The sequence below is a fragment of the Prinia subflava genome, chromosome 18 (assembly GCF_021018805.1).
Source record: "Prinia subflava isolate CZ2003 ecotype Zambia chromosome 18, Cam_Psub_1.2, whole genome shotgun sequence".
Classification (NCBI taxonomy): domain Eukaryota; kingdom Metazoa; phylum Chordata; class Aves; order Passeriformes; family Cisticolidae; genus Prinia; species Prinia subflava.
The window spans coordinates 12,073,579-12,091,096 of record NC_086264.1 but is presented as its reverse complement, the minus strand read 5'-3'; the positions used below and the strand labels follow the sequence as shown (position 1 = coordinate 12,091,096).

The window sequence follows — 17,518 nt, the reverse complement described above, 5'->3', positions numbered from 1 at the left end:
GAGGGATGTGAATTCAGACAGGAATGACTGTAGGGTCAGCACGGGACCGCCAAGCACTCCTGACCCCAAATTAAGAGGTATTACCCTCTATGCACTAATCCTTGGGTCACAAATGTCCAGCCCTCTCCAGGAACATCAAAAATTCCTGAAATTCGCTTACAGCCCACTGCTTGAAAGATGGAAAGCTAACAGGCATGAAGGGATCAGATAAGTGAAAAGGGCAGGTTTGTTCTCAAATACCATATTAAAAATGCCACCTTGTCTATGAAGACCACTATGATTTTACATTAAGGTAGTACAGGAATAAAACTATCACCTGAAAATAAGAACTTTAATTTCACAGATTCTAACATTTTAAATCCCAAATAGAATTTTGAAGGACAATGAAAACAGAAGCAACATTCATATTAATAGCAAGTGCAATCAGAAGGTATTTCTAGTAAAATCACACCACATGTGACTCAGAAATGTTCTACATTTTAGCACAGTGGCTTTAGTTTTTAAACTATGAAAGACTATTTTTATCAATCCATATCCCTGTCATTTTTTTATTTACAGATAGTAACACAAGAAATTTTAAAGAAACTCTTAGAAAAAACGAATACATCTGACCACATCTGTTGATTCCTCAGTATAGTTTTGCATTAATTTCTTGTGAAACTCTCTGCTTTGCTGCCTGTATTACAGCTTTCTGCCAGCAAACTCCACTGCCACTGTTCACGTGCACTTCCCTTTTTAGCTCATTGCAGAAAGTGATTTTTGGACTGGAAATCCCCAATATGTGGCATTTTATTGCAGTCTATAAGTGTCCCTGACAAACAGAAGTTTTATGGGCTGCTTCAGTTGGGTGTTTTTCACCTTCTTTACCCTCTCACTTCTTGTTACATCCCAAACACGATGAAAGGAGCAGCAAAAAGGGGAATGCTCCAGTCAGAGGTGTGTGATTACAGAAGAAGCACCTCCAGGAAATCCTGTGGCTCACCCCAGGGAACACCAGTGGAACCCCCTCCTCACCTTCCTCCTGCACTGGGACCTTCACTTGGTGGGGAAGTGACAGAAGTGACACAAAACAGAGATGCCCATCTGGCCAGACCTGGCTTGCCAGGAGGTTTTATCTGATCCCCAGCCCAACCACACCAATGTTTGTAAATGCTGCACGACAAGGGTGCATAAACCAACCCCAGATCAGCACGATTTAAAGCACTGGAAATAAAACTGAGTGGATTGTTGCTTTGGTTTTTCTGAGATTTTTTAAAGCCTTCTACTTGCTTATAATATGGAATCAGTTCTTTAGTTACTGTGCAATATTAAGGGTCAGTTTTTCACTTTCTCACACTATGGAACATAAACAACCTTTCTTGTTTTTGCTCACTGTCCTTTGCTTACACATTTCCAGCCTGAAAATAATGTTGGTTGACAGCTGGTCTGGCCAGTGGGGTGAAGGTGTAGTAACCCCAGAAGCCAATCTGCTACCAGACCCACAAAATTATAAAAAGAAAAGAAATAAACAGGCTGGCCCCTTTTTTAGTGGGGAGCAGCTTTTCACTGAAGACCTCTGCCTCCGTGTTGTTGATTTTGTGTTGATTTGATTTGTGATTTGTGTTGTGTTGATTTTGTGTTCCGGGCAACAGCGGATGTGACTGTGCTGATGTAGCCAGAGACAAAACTGATGCTGAGTACACAGGATTTATTCATTTCAAGTGCACAGCCCAGCTCATGGCAGTCTCCTACACAGCCACAATATCAAAATAACAAAAGCAGCAAAAAAAGTCAGCTCATTGCTCACACCTTGGGTACCAGGGCCTGTAAATGGGTCACAGTCAGGTTTAGGTGCCACGTCCCATGGGAGGGATCTCAGCACAAAGCAAAACTCTCATTAAGTGGTCACCCGTGGTTACAACAATGCAAAAGGAACTTCCCTCCATATCTGGGGGAGAAACATCCAAACCCAAAAGAATAAACCTCAATGTCCTCTGAAATGAGTCTAAAGCACAAATCCACACAGGGCAAACTGCAACTGGGCACAGTTCAACAAGCAAGAATAAAGGCAGGAAAGAACACAATCTGCCAAAAATCTGTGAAGAGCTCGGATCTGTTCGAGCACTGCCAGCAAAACTGGGCTTAAAATGGGTGTGAGCTAAGTTTGAGTGCAGCTTTGGAATGGCTTTTAGTCCTGGTTTAATCCTGGAGTACACAGCCCAAGGCTGTGCCTGCACCATGGGCTTGAAGGGAGGACACTGCAGACAGCCAAGCCCATGCACTGAAGTGCTTTTTGTATCTTACAGAAAGGCTTAACAAAGTAACTGCCTAGAAATCAAACAGCTTGAGATTATGCAGCAAATTTTAATTCTTAGGTTGCTTATATTTAGGCAAAATATATTCCGAAAAGCCTGCTGTTAAAAAGTTATCCTGTGATTTATTCTGGAAGCAGCTCCTGGAGCTGCTTTCACTGTCCTCCCCCCCTAATCCTCATTACAAAGTTCTTATTCTGCCTGGAAAAGCAGATGGCAAGAGATAACGTCAGGAACAATTAGGAGGCTTCACTGCCCTTAAGGACTCCTCTGTTACACATTCATAATATTTTTTTCAGAGATTTTTAGAAACAAGTTACTTTGCACTATTTTTATTCCGGCATGTGGTTTGGAACATCCTCAAAACAATTACACAGGTTTTGTTTTGGTGTGTGGGTTTTTGTTTTTTTTTTCCTTTAAAAAATGGAGAATGTTGGGGGTTTTATTAATTAAACATTATTAATGAAGCTTCCAGCATTATTTTCATTCTACACATTGCAAAACTAAACCCACTTGTGTTTCCTAATATTTTAAATCAACTTCCTCCAAACTCCTTGCATGCTGCTGAACCTTTCATGTTTTTATGAGCCCAGTTCAACTTTCACTAACAACTAACCTGGATCAGGTCCAACATTTAACTGTAGTTTAGAAAATCCTTTCCATTTGGATAAAGACAAACACAAGGGACCTCACAAGAATATATATTATGTCACTTTATCAATGCAGAATTTTGTCTACCTACAACCTATTTGAATGCCAATTATACTTTTGCTATTATTAATATCTTTAATGTTGCTTTACAAGCTGTTCCTTTTTATTAGCAATACTAGCCTACCTAAATAAAATCCAAATAGGAAGATTTCAGAATGAAAAAAAAAAAAGCTGAGATTTCATATAATTTTTGTAGATTTATTTTGAAATTTCAGTGTTTAAGGAACTTTCTCTCAAAGAGAAATAAGCCAGGCTGTCTTGAGCATTCTCTGAGTTACATAAATATTTTCCTTTTATAGATATCCCCTCCATTACCCTCCTACAAAGCAGCAACATTCATGGAAGATGCTCTCTGTTGGTTATTAAAGTTTCACCCTCCAAAAATTCTATTCCTCAGATCTGCTACAATGAGGGCTCCCTAACATCTTCCAGCCAAACTGACCCTAGACAGGCAGCAAAATATTCTTTAATTACTTAAACTAACCTGGAAAGGATCAGGTGAGCAGCAAGCACCAGAATGTTTTTTATTAATGGTCCTTTACTTCATGCTTCAAAAGCAGAACAATTGTATTGGTTTGAATTGCAGAGTATAGAGAATTTGTGGCTATTTGAGAATGAAATAAGGAAATTAAAACTGGCCCTTTATTGGATTTGGTTCTGTAGTTGACTCTGAACCTCAGAAATGTTATTAATACAGATCAATAGATCAGCAGGTATTTACCTAAAGGGGGACTTGGTAGCTAGCACAAGCAGCCTTTTAATTTATTAAAATTAATTTTAATAAATTAATTATACAATTATACTTTTAATTATAAAGATTGAGAATAAAAATTACAACCCAAGCGATCTGGGGCTGCTCGAATTCCTTCCCAAAGAGAAACTGGATAAAGAATTCACAATTATTTATCACTTAAGGGTGAACAACCACCTGAGAAAAGGGAACAAGTGCCCAGTGCATTTATGACTCACGTGAGCACGACGTGGATCATCAAAAACCTGCAGGATTTTGCCAAGTCCATTCTCTTTTCTTGACTGGTGGCCTCTGCTTTGGCCTCTCCTTAAACCTAAAGGGCTAAACCTGAACTGGCAATTAAAGGGTAACAACTGGCAGATGTGAAGGCCCAAAAATTTGGAAATCAGGACAGTAAAATAATAACTTTTGTTAGAATAAGGCTTTTTAATGTGATTTCACATTGTTTGCAAACATCCGCTCCTGAATAAAGGCACAGTTGGAGAAATTTGGTGAGGGATGGGAAGAAGAGGTGGGGAGCTCTCCTTAGCTACATCCATCAAGTTTTGAAATTATGTCTTCAGATTTTTCTATAAATCCTAAAGATCTGTTCTAATGCCTAAAACATCATTAATTTAATAAGGCTAAGGAAAAGATACTTCTGTTAATTAGAGGAAGAAGAGATGGGTACTATTTCTGTCATGTATTTCTCCGAGCTTCTGTTAATTGCTGAATGCAGTATCTTGTATTTCACATTCATATTTTGGACCACATAACAAACTATGTATCTTTTTATTTTCATATATATATTATATTTATATATAAAATATTTATATATTATTTATATTTATACATATTTATTATATATTAGTTATAGATTATAATATATATTGTATATTTATTACATATATTATAATATATATTTATATATTATTATATATTCATTATATATATTATTATATAAATTTATTTATTGATTATATTTATATATATAAATATCCCTCTCTAATTTCTGAGTATTGTTGTTACATTCCTGAGTCTAATCACCTGCTTTTTGAAAAATATTGCCCTGTAGCAAAATTAAATTTATCACTTCATGAACAACTCCTATGTCCTCGTGTTACGAAATAAATAATGTCATTTTCTGATGCATTTTCTCAGTACTACACATCACACTGTGAGGTTTTTTCGTGCTCTTTCTTATCTCCTTTCTTCTAGGAACAAGAAATTCTTTCCTCAATGAGAGTTCCTCCAACATGCACATCTTTGTCAGCAGCTTTCTGTGTACCCCAGATGGTTTTAGCAACATTACTCCTCCTCATCCCACGAGTGGAGTCTTGCCAGGGAAAAGCAAAGCCTCAGCTGACTTTTTTTTGTATCCTTGCATGCAGGGCACAGATGGCCAGGTTTCCTCAGCCCCTCCCCTTCTTCAGCTGAAAACCTCAGCTCCTGTATGCAAATATTCCCAAAATCTCACTTCTTTGCCAACACTTAGGATGGAAACTGCTCTACGCTGCCTATTACAAATATTTAATTTTGAGCTACCCACCAAACTCAAGTTTAGCAGCACCTTTTCCCACATGAGCCATAAAGAGACATGAAAACAAATCAAACATTACCACATCCCACCAGGCCTCTCACCAGTACATTCATTTATCCAACTCCTGCCTTCCTTACAGGAGGAACAACTTGGATATTTGCAACTTCCAACCACAGACTGTAATTTTCAGTAAACAGAGTAACAAACTGCCAATTCTTTCAACATTTCTTTTCCTCCCTTACCACTACTGAGCTTGTGAAGCAATTTGTCCCCGTTAATCAAAATTCTTGATCCATTTTCAGCAGGATCAGTCCAGGCACAGCATTTGCAGAACAGACAAAGAGAGGACAGCCAGATTTAGTGAACACCTGTTCAATGGGGCAGTGGCTCCAGCACAATTGTTTCCCACTTCATTTCACACAGTAATAACTTTAATGTCCTCCACGGAGCTGCTCTCAAACACCAATTCTACAACATCACACAACAAAAGAGCTGAAAGCAAATTTAATTGTCTAGATTGCTTCCAATCATCTTTTTTTAATGGATAAAAGCAAATATACCTACTTGAGTTTTCTTTATTTTCTTTTTTTTTTACTCAAATTGTGTTATTATTCAACATTTTATAATCTTTCCCAACTGCATAACATTCTCCTCCATGTTTTAATATTTATCTAAAACTGGATTTCAAAACTTTCAGTCCAGCACAGTAATTTCATCATTTTTCTAATTTTGCATTTTCCCTAGCACTGAATGAAATGGATAAACCCCTAATCATGAAAGGCCTAACTCTGCAATAAAGCACTAAAATACTTAAATTGAGATATATTGTGGAAAGCTGCCTTGACAGACCTCAACGACTTCATTATCACTGAAGCAATCTAATTCTCAAAAAGCTGAGGCTCATCAAAGCTGTGTGAAATTTAGTTATTATCTGTTGATTAATAGTTTCCAATTAATTCTTCCCAATTCAGACATCCAACTTTCAATGACAGGGTAAAATAATTACTTTACCATGCAGAACAGAACTTTCTTATTGGGATTTTTAGCTATTCCTAACTATCAGTGGGAATCATGGGGCTTTTCCCTGGGTTTCACCTGGTTTTTGTGAATTTCTGCTTTTCATGCATGATACAAAGGGAATTTAAAACTTCTATCAGTTTGGATGCCTTAATTATGCTTAGGTCCAACACGTGAAATCAAATTTCTGAAACAGAAAACTGTTCTAAAGGAGAGCACCTGACATAATTAAAACTGTGAAGCCAAGAGAAGATGCCACAAAAATCTGAGTTTTAAAGGTTTTGTCTGTTTCTGTGTCTGACAACTGAAGGTTTTGTTTAGGACTTGTGTATCCAAACCACCTCTGAGCATCTCTCTTTTTATTCTCCCAAGTTCACTTCCCATTCCTGTTTCCTACAGGTCTCCCAAAAGTTCTCAGGTATATTTTATATAATATATAAATATTATATATATAATATAATATAATATTTATATTATAATTATAATATAATATATATTATAATTTTAAATAATTTTATATTCATGTTAAAATGAATATAAAATTATATATAATGAAGTTTGCATCCTCCCCTTTGCTCACACACTAAATGCCTAAAGATACTTCAATTTGGAAATAGTAAAGTAGGGAGGCAACAGCATGTTGCATTTGAGATTTTTCTGTTTTGTTGGGGGGAGGAATTTTAATTTTATCTTGTTTAAAAGCCTGTGGGTCTTTTATTAAACTAATACTATAATTCTTACCACACACATATTTATAAAATTATGGATTTAGACAATAATGCAATTATTGTTAGTTGCACCTGTGTAAACTGAGAAATGTTTTCTGATGGCTTAGCAGTTATTTCATGGCACTAAATACAGTATGCCTGAGCTTTAAAGGTGTTTAATAGGGTTTCAGAATGGTAAAAACACAATCACTTTTCCATCAAAACCTGAGAAAAACTAGAAAAAAATACCCTAACCCCCTACTGATTTGTGTTATTATTATAAAACACTGTACATCACAGACTAACACAAAATACCAACTATGTGCAGAAGCAACAGATGCACTTTGGAGCTCTCTGTAGTGCTTAGAGTGACATCCTGATGTCATTTAGCTGGTGATGACATTCCATCAATCAAAAGCCAGTTTTAATGACATGCCATTCTGCTTTTCCTCTCGGAGCAAACACAGAGGAAATACAACGACCCATTCCAATTAAAACACGCGCTTTCTAGAATTAAAAATAGGTTGGAAATCACTTTTAAACCGGCTATCAGTGTGTCAATGAATGCTCTGAACCCCTGCTATTGCCCCGGCACTGTCCAAGCTGTTATTGTGCACTGTCCCACATGTCATCTGTTCCAGAAGGACAGACAGCTGCACCAGCATCTCCTGCTCAACCTGAGCACCATCTGACTTTAATTGTGGCACACAGCTTGATGTGGATGTGGCTCTGAGAAGCACAAGTATCACACTGGAATAATCTGGAAAAGCACAAACCTGCCAACACCAGGCTGCGAAGCGGGGGCTGGGGCTGTCTGCCTGCCTGACGGGCTGCAGGAAATATGATTAATGAGCACGGGATAATGATATCAGGAACCCGATTAGCACCACAAAAAGGTCACAGATCAAAGCAGGATGCATTTCATGAGCTGCAATCGTTGTGGAAGATCTGGGGACTTAAAGAGGTAAACTCAAATGCAAAGGGAAAAAGAATATCCGTGTGTCACAGCTTTCAGAATGAGCACTCGGAATACTGTAATTGCTATTTTGGGTCTGAACCAGGAACAGCAAGGAAATATCAGCTGAATACATCAGCCCGTGCCATGCTGCAGCAAGCTTTTCTTGATCATACTAAGCATTCCTCCTAAACTATTCTACCTGAATAAGAAACAATGCTGATGGTATTCAATCCACCAAGTATTAGCAAACAAAAGTAATTTAATATTTGCTATATATGTCATTTTCTCAGGTGTTATTCCACTGCAAAAGCAGCAGGTCACAGAGGGCATCATCCACCACCACCAGGATAAGTTTAACTGTGTCAGACAGAAGCAAATAATGTGATTTATTGGCACAGAGGTTTAAATTTAATGCTACCAGACCAGACAGAACTGTTTCATTTTGAGAAGAGCCTAACACAGCTCTTGAGAATGTGTGAAACACCACAGTGACAGTGTAACTAACAGATAATTTCTATATTCTATAATTCATGGCACTGTCCAGAGGGCACAGTGAGGACAGGCAGTGCTAACAACTGCATTCCCCAAAACAGGGAAAAGAACACTAACAAAGGTTTGGAATGAAGCAGGTAAAGGAGAATTCAGTTTGATTTTCTTGTGAAAAAGGCTTTGAAAAATATCAGTTTAATGGCAGAAATGGAAGAGGTAGCAGAAGACTGAAAATGCCTGTTGGGAGTTATATGGACACTAAAGTTAAGAAACCTCAAAACCACATTTAAGTCATGGGAGTGACAAATATTTTTATGATTAAACAAGCTTTTCCAAGCCTTCTGTAAAGGCTTGAGTGATGATTTTATTAGCCCTTTAGAACCACAAGAGCTGACATAGAAATAGGGTAAGATCTGCACATTTAGACCACACTCAAACTTTTTTGAGCAGATCTAGGAATGAGAATACTATAGAATTTTTTTCTTCCTACATTTGTAAATCTGTATCTTCAGATAATTTCACGCATAATTCTATGTAAATTATAAATAAATACTGCAGACAAAGATCCAAATTATTTCAGAAGACTCTTGCAGGCCAGGAGTGGCTGGGCAATAGAAGAGAGCATCTTACCAGCCTGTTTATACGAACAAATTCTTCTGGGGTTTTGGCCCACGGTGGAAGTTCAACATCAGACACCACTGTCCCATCATCCATCACTCCCAGGTTGTAATTGTTGCTGTTGACAAATATCTCTGGGAGGTAATAAAATTCAGGAATCAATTCCTGTAGATAAATGAAAAACAATGCCATGTTATAAATTCTGTCAGAGGATGCACTGTGTCACGTTAAAAAAAGAAATTATTAGGAGGGAATTAAGCTAAGAGAATATAAAAAATTCTCCCACGGACATCCCCCTCCTTCCCTAGAAGGGAGAAATCCCCCTCCTGCACCCTCTGAAATTTAAACCTGGAGATATGATGACTCCTTAGCAAGCTTTTAATAGGACAAAGGAGCTGAGACACAACAGGCTGTAAACCAAAAATGTCAGAACGTTGGTTTTGGTTGCATATTAAGCACAGAGAAACTTATAAAGCCAAAGTAGTGTTTTTTGGGGTTTTGGGTGGTTTTGTTTTGTTTTTGTTTTTGTTTTGTTTCGTTTTTTGGGTTTTTTGGGTTTTTTTGTTTTTTGCTGGAACTTGATGTTGAGACTTAAACACACCCAATAAACCCGGCGATGTGACGGATTCAGAAAAATCGAGCCGCTAAATTAGAGAATTTACTTCCTTTGTAAAGAAAGGATCAATACACGTAATTGCTTCAGGAAATGCATTTCATAGCAAATGAGTGGTGTAAAATTGGCCAGCGCAAGCTGCACTTGAGAAGTAGAAAGAAAACAAAATATATCAGGCTGCCCCAGTGGCTTTGTAGCCGAGGGTGGAGGATGTGGCCAGATGAGAGCTGGAACCAGCCCTGCCATGGCTCAGTGGCTCAGTCCCAGGTAGCCCTCGGGGCCAGCTGGGCCATGAGCAGCTTCCCAAATGGCCCAGAGCAAGGAGGAGGTCATCAGATTGTGGGCAAGGTCAAGCCCAAGCAGGCAGGGCAAAGACAGGAAAGATCAAGCAGGAATTAAGTTATTATCACCTCCATCCTTGTGTGAAACGCTGCTGGGCTTTGAATTGTACAGAGCTTTTTGTTTACAGACCCCTTAGTTAACCAGGGTAAAAACATGCTTCTGTACAAAACGCTCCACAAATAGTTGATAAAAAAAGAGATTTGAAACTACTTCACGTCATCAGTGAGAGAACAAGGATGTAGCAAGGATAAACGCTGTAAAAATAAAGTTTGTAAAAAATAAAGTTTGTAAAAAATAAAGTTTGTAAAAAATTAAGTTTGTAAAAAATTAAGTTTGTAAAAAATTAAGTTTGTAAAAAATTAAGTTCGTAAAAAATAAAGTTTGTAAAAAATAAAGTTTGTAAAAAATAAAGTTCGTAAAAAATAAAGTTTGGAAAAAATAAAGTTTGTAAAAAATAAAGTTTGGAAAAAATAAAGTTCGTAAAAAATAAATAAAGTTTGTAAAAAATAAAGTAACACTGAGGTCACTCCAGTTTTTGTCATCACAGAAACCAGCAAAGAAAAAGCAGAAAAATAGGACTATTAATTTGATAGCAGCACGGACCACAAATATGAAACCATACCCTGGTTCTGAACACTTAAAAATACAAGCTCATTACATATGTTAGCAATGCTTTTATTTCTTCCTTAAATATGTATCTGCACAGCTATTCATTAGTTTCTTTCAAGATCAGAAAGCATTTGGCTTTCTGGAACACATTGTTTTCATTAAGTTACACAGAAACAATATGCTGGAAACTTCAAAATTATCAGTAATTTCTACTAGTTTGACTATTAGAAACTTTTCAGAAAGCTTTTCATTACTCCAGAAATGAGTTTTCAGGATGTTTTTCACTGTCACCATTACGATACATTCCTACAAAAGGAGCTCCTTTGTTATGTGATTTTTTTTTCCTCTTGGCCATGTGCTAACATTTACCCATGGAAAAAGGGAGTGCAAACAGATGCATGTGGCCATTGGAAATGAGCTGTATTTAGAGCCCATTTTCAATGAATTTATGCAAGTGAAAACATCAGCATTAGTTAAAGGAAAACGGCTTGTCCTAAAACCAGCAAAACAACCTGATCACAAAGGATTCATTTTTATCAAGTTAACCAATATTCTTCATGTTCTGTCATACATTTTGAAGGTTCCATTATCTCCTGTTGATGCATCTTCCATTAAATCTTACTCACTGTTGTTATACCATAATACCTTAATTCACATGCACTGCTGATGTATTAGAACCCTAAATCTTTATTTTTTTTTCCACAGTAGAATGTTCCCTGTGTTATAACTGTATGAGCACCTGCATGAAAATGGCAATTATCACTTTTCCCTAATAAACTTCACTAACACTTTTCTAAAACAATTTTTCCCTTCTGCAAGAAGCACTGCCCATTTCACTGCACTTCCAGTACCTCCCAATCTAACATCAATGCAAACTGAGGCCTGAGCTGGTATTATCAGGAAGAATTCTGCTCAGTACATCTTTCAATTTTAATAATGAACTGCTGGTAGCTATTCTCCAAATCCAGTGGATTCTTTTAGACAGAGTAATCCCAGCTCACTCATAAGACAATGTAAAAAACCAAGATCATCTGCTTCTTCTCTGCTCACGAGGTCTGTTACCTTTTCTCATCAGAAACTGTGATTGCTTTGACATAATCTCCTCTTGATAAACATGTGTTTCATTTGCTTGTCTCCAAGTTATCTTCCTGGCACTTAAACGCAGTCTGATTATTTGCCTAAGTATTTTTCTGTGCATTGTAGTGGAACTCACCTCATAATTCCTTGGCTCTCTTTTTTTTCCATATTAAATACTTGATTTGTTCACTACTGATATCATTCTCCTTCTCCATTTCTCAAAAAAAAAAAAACCCAAAAATGCACTCTGAAATTCCATCTGCCAGTCTTGTGGGTTATAAGGAAATTAAGCCCATAATGACCAAGTAATTAATTTGAAAAAAATCTAGTGTATTTGTAATTTCTAAACTCTTCTTTCCCAACTTCATATAGACATTATATCTTTTTCTAAGTGGTATGAATTACACTGGTCACTGATTGCCTTTGGTTCTACTGGTGGGGACTCACAGATGCAAGAAAGACATCCATTTTTCAACATTGTCAGTTGATAATTTTTGCATTCCATTAATTTGCAAATTTAAATTTGCAAAAATTTCCCTAAACTAAAAATTTCCCTTTCCTAAACTGCGTGCTCACCATAAATATGAGTGAATGATTTTGTGTCACTTAGGTCTCTTGCTGGTTGCATGACATCCTTGAGCTGGACCCTGATTTTCTCCACATTACACTTTTCCATCCTTCCTTCCATTAAAAAAGAAACTAACTCTGATATTAATATATCTATTGGATTTGACCTTTCCCACCATCCTTTTCTCCTTTGTTTTCCTCCCACGTTCAAAATCAGGGCTAAAAATGTTTGTTCCATTTTACAAAAGAATTCACTGAAATATTCTGCCGAAAGTAAAACCATGTGTCATCTCCTTTGCATCTTTTCCCAAATGATGGGATAACTCCCAGTTTTCCCTTCCATCCCACACTCCCAGCTACAAGGAAGGCAGATGCAGAATAAAACACGTTTAAACTTTGCAGGAAATGTTTTTACCTTGATGTCAGAAGTGTCACGCTGGCTGTTGCGCCACGCCCTCGAAATAGATGAGAAAGTCCTGTCTGCATGATCGAACTTCCCACCTTGCAGATTCAGGAAAAGGGTTGTGAAGGGTTCCTAAATACATACAAAAAGATTAATTAAAAAAAAAAATTAATGCATCTCATCAGAAATTTCAGGGTAAAACAAGGAATTTATCATTCTTTTGGGGGTTTGATGCTATTTTTCTGGCAAACACGTGATTAATAGCAAAGGGTAAATTTTATTATTTAAAAATGAAAAATACAAACTGATGCTTGTTAGTTCAATAAAATGCTTTTTAATCATACTCCATAACATATAAATATATTCAGATAAAGAAAAGCAAATAAAACCTAAAGAATATATTCAAAGGCTGAGGTAGAAAGTCCAGTTTGTGTCAGCTGTGACACAAATTGCTCTGAACAATATGAAAAATCTCAGATACCTCAGATATTTATTAAACTAGCAGGTAACAAAAATAACGTGTTTTACTTTGTTCAAGGTGATCTGTTCATCTAAAAGGTAGCATTCAATACTGAGAGCTTTAGGACTGTTGTTGTTGCACATATAATTTATGATTTAGAAAAATGTTTGGAAGATTTAAAAGCCTCCTCTTAGTTAAAGGACACTTAAGCACATATTAGTGGATAATTGCTTGAAATTAGCTAAGCACTATAAATTACTTCAAGGATTTATGTATGCTTGTACATTCTAACAAGCTTTAATTAATGATGTGCTGCTAATGCTTTCCCAAAGAAATTACTTCCTAGGAGATAAATCGCCTTTCAATTTTATTGAAAAATGAGTTGTTTAACCAATACATTATCAATACATAGCAGCTCAGAGGTACTTCCATATAAACTGTAGCAGATTTTTAAATATTAATTACTTACATCCCAGAACTTCATGATCATCAGAAACCAACTCACAGTCATTAGGAGGGGAAAATTAAATACATTAATTAAGAACCACAAATGCTTGCTATTTGGTTCAGTCAGAAAATACGCAAGGAAGGGAAGTTGACCATGTTTCAAGTATGTACACTAAAAAGCAAATTTTAAGGAGAAAAAATTTACTGATTTGAAAAGGCTGTACCAGAAAAAATTGAAACTTTCTGCTTGAACTTTGGAGCACATTTCTCCTACACTACTGATTGCAATTACTAGAAAATTTCAGTTTTAGTTTAGACATTTGTTGCTCTCATTACCATTTAAAGAAAAGCATTTTTAAGAGTCACACTTACAATCCTCAGCAGCCACGTGAGTGCAAAGCTTGCTGTTGAATAATGAGTGCCGTAGTGAAATTTGGGGACCTGCTCGTCCTCCCACGATTCGTATCTCTCGGCAAAGAACGCTGCTCTCTTTGGGTTCAGAGCTCCAATGGGCTGCAAGGTTGGTAAAAACAAACTCATGAAGCAAAGAGGATTAATGGGAATTCCGTGGGCCTGATGTTTGTGGGCCTGAGAGATTTTAGCCTGCTGGCAGCTGCTGACCTTTTCCCAAGGGAAAATTTCTCAAGAAAGCGTCTTCTCAAAACAATCCTGCAAACAACTTTCCTTTCTCAAAACAATCTTTCTCCAGGGGGTGTTTGCCTTTCTAGTTCTCAAAAAAACCCACATTTCAGCTGTTTCCGTAGTTTAACCAATGGGATTAGAGAGGTGTGGCTCCTGTTCACCAATCACATTAGGTCTGTATCAGAACAACCAATGGGATTAGAGAGGTGTGGTTCCTGTTCACCAATCACATTAGGTATGTATTGAACAACCAATGGGATTAGAGAGGTGTGGTTCCTATTCACCAATCACGTTAAGCCTGTATTAGAACAACCAATGGGATTAGAGAGGTGTGGTTCTTGTTCACCAATCATGTTAGGTCTGTATCAGAACAACCAATGAGATCAGAGAGCTGTGGTTCCTATTCACCAATCACGTTGGGTCTGTATTGGCACACCTTATAAAAAGTAGTAAGAATTAGCCAATAAAGCTTTTCTCTGCTCTCTGCCTGCTGAAATATTTGGAGTCTCCCATCTTTTTTAGAGCGCTATCACAGCACGCTCCCCCTGCTCTTGCTGGTAACCAGAATTATCAGCGTGCACGGAGAAGGGCGGGTTTGGTGCTGTATAAAAGCAGATGTTGGTCCCTGCAGGCACCTGGGGGGATCTGTGTACTTGGATTCCCTGCACACACACGGGGCTGGATGGAAAAACCTCCTCTGCATCAACACAGGCTCCGTTTCCTGCACATCCGAGTCACTGACTCCATCCAATTCACAGTGCAGTGTCTGGGACACAGCGCTGTTTAACTCGGGTGTCTGTGGATAGCTGTGCATGTTGGATACACTGTTAAGCAAATAGTAAGCAACACTGAGAAACTTTTTTTTTGATTTTTTTTTGGAGAAAAAAAGTAGTGATTGATGGGGTGGCAGAACAGTAACAGAGGACTTGGAATTTTGATATTACTGTTCTTGTTTCTGTGCTTTCTATTTACTACTTCAAGCCAAGTTTTACTTAATTCATAGAATCTTAACCTTTGAAATAGACAAATGAAACACCAAAATTTCTATATAAAACATTGATATAAAAGAAACAACGTATATATGACTAAAAATGTCTATCACACTTTAACCAATACTATTATTCTTTGTTCAATGCTTACCTAGAGTACAAACACCCAGGGATTTATTTAAAAGTAGGAAACTTAATATTTTGCTATCTATAGCTGTGCATTTCCTCAGCAGACTTTTGTATAAATGACTTGAAAACACGTGAGTATAGGTCACACAAATCACTGAGAAACCCAGAAGTGAATTTAGCAATTCCACATATAAAATGCTGTAAGAGTTCCAAAATATCTTTGGATATACATGTGCAAAATATGTATGTAATATAACTTTGTATATAGATTGAGCACACTGTATGTTATTAATGTAAATTATGTTCATCTGTACAGACAATGGGTGCATTCAAATACAAGAATAAACATGAAACAATATTTCCTTCTCTCTCTTCTTCAAGAATAAATGTGCTTAAGAACACACTACAAGGTGAGGAAAAACTAAAAGTCCTTGAACAAAAGTATCTCAGTAACCTGGTCTTTAATTCAGCAAAGTTCAATTAAAAACTCTGTCTGCTACTGAGATTATGATTATTCAAATAACTGCTTCTTTGCAGCTCATGTGAAATTCGACATATAAGCTTCAAAGAATTTTCTCTTCCAGGACAGATTAGATCTTTGAATGATCTAAAATCTAATCTTACATTTTTTACTTAGAGCAGCTTTCACGTTGCAATGGGATAAAGAAAAACATCTTAGGTTAATTACTATTTTTGCAGTTCACTAATTTGAAATATAACCCTTTAAAAGAAGTTGTTTCTGTATAAAAGGATTTTTTATCTGATTTAGCAAATTTATTCCAGGGAAGTACGAAAGTGACTCCAAGAAGTCTCTTTGTTACTAGAACCATTTCGGAATCTCCATCTGTACCGATTTTCCCTAAAGGCTCAGCTATGCTTGAGGGAGAAAAAGAAGAAAGAAGGTCATTGGTAGACAAATTATACAAATTAAAAATAGGAACAGTGTTGTGCTCTATGGTTCTGTAACATTTTATGTATTCTCTTTATCTGCCTCTATTATTACTCTCCAAATGAGTATAGCCCAAATCAATAGTTATAGAATTACATTCCTTGAATATAAAGCTAAACCCAATTAGAATTGATTCCATTCTCTTTTCAAAAAATAAATAAAAAAAAGGTATCATGCAGAGATCTATATAGCCAGAATCCACAGTATTGATTTTAGCTGTTATTGTTACAGTTGGTTTCTGAAGCCTGCAACAGGACAACTATCAAGACATGTCACATTTATTTGCAAGCAAATAAAAAAAGTCCCCAAATGAAAAAAGCTTAGGAGAAAAAAAAGAAAAAAAATACAAGAACTGTGGAGCTGTGCACTGACAATGATACACTATCAGCTTACTCAGAGAAGTTACAGTGGGAATACACACATTGAATTATACATTACACGAATGCACTGATTTATTGTGGTAATAACATCCACCTCATTAAAAGATTCTGCTTTGCTGCAGTTGGAGGGCTACATATTGTTTACTGCTATAAATTAATGGCAGTGCACAGAAGAGTGGAGAGCCCTTCTAACAATAGATCTGTAATGACAGTGCTGTATATCACAGCTTCCCCAGCAGCTTCATAATAAAATGGAGACAATGTATTGGGCTAATACATTCTACCAGGCAGGCCCATATTTTTCTGACAACTGCTTCTGAGGGTGAGGTGATTCTGCTGTGTTACACTGCACTGGGCACAGTTAACTACAGAATAAATAAAAAAAAAAAAAAGAAATAAATTGAAATTTCTCAGTAATTTCATATCGCAACATTAACAGGGAATCGTGGTTACATATTGTATTCCCTCCCCTGTGGGTAAATGCCAAGGGGAAAAGAGGAACTCTAAACTGCACTAGGAGCAGGATTTCAGAAGTGTGTTTTGATAAATCATCTCAGAGATACATTTGGGTCACGTTCCAGCCTCAGCAGGTCTCAGCAGGAGCTGTGGAGAAACAGACCACTATGGAAATCACATGTTTGTTAGAAAATACACGGAAATCACACGTTTATTACAAAAAAAAGGTCCTGAGATAGATGCTGCATGAAGCTCAAATCAACATATCCACTCAATTTCTGTCCTCAAAGCGAAACAAGAAACTGAACCTAAAACCCAAACAGTTGAGTGTCTCCAAGGACCACGTCTAAGCCAGCTTTAAGAACCCAACAGCTAATTGTTAATTTAAACAAAT

At 36.9% G+C, this 17,518-nt stretch overlaps 1 protein-coding gene across 4 annotated transcripts in view; it reads right to left on the bottom strand.

The window, feature by feature from the left end:
• LRBA (LPS responsive beige-like anchor protein) overlaps nt 1-17,518 on the bottom strand; it is a 302,351-nt gene that overhangs the window by 73,422 nt on the left and 211,411 nt on the right. For all 4 annotated transcript variants that reach the window (XM_063415460.1, XM_063415457.1, XM_063415458.1 and 1 more), the window contains exons 45-47: nt 13,952-14,092; nt 12,685-12,804; nt 9,074-9,226 (exon numbers count right to left, since the gene is read on the bottom strand). In XM_063415460.1, the coding sequence (XP_063271530.1) occupies nt 9,074-9,226; nt 12,685-12,804; nt 13,952-14,092 (414 nt within the window). The remainder of the gene's footprint in view (nt 1-9,073; nt 9,227-12,684; nt 12,805-13,951; nt 14,093-17,518) is intronic.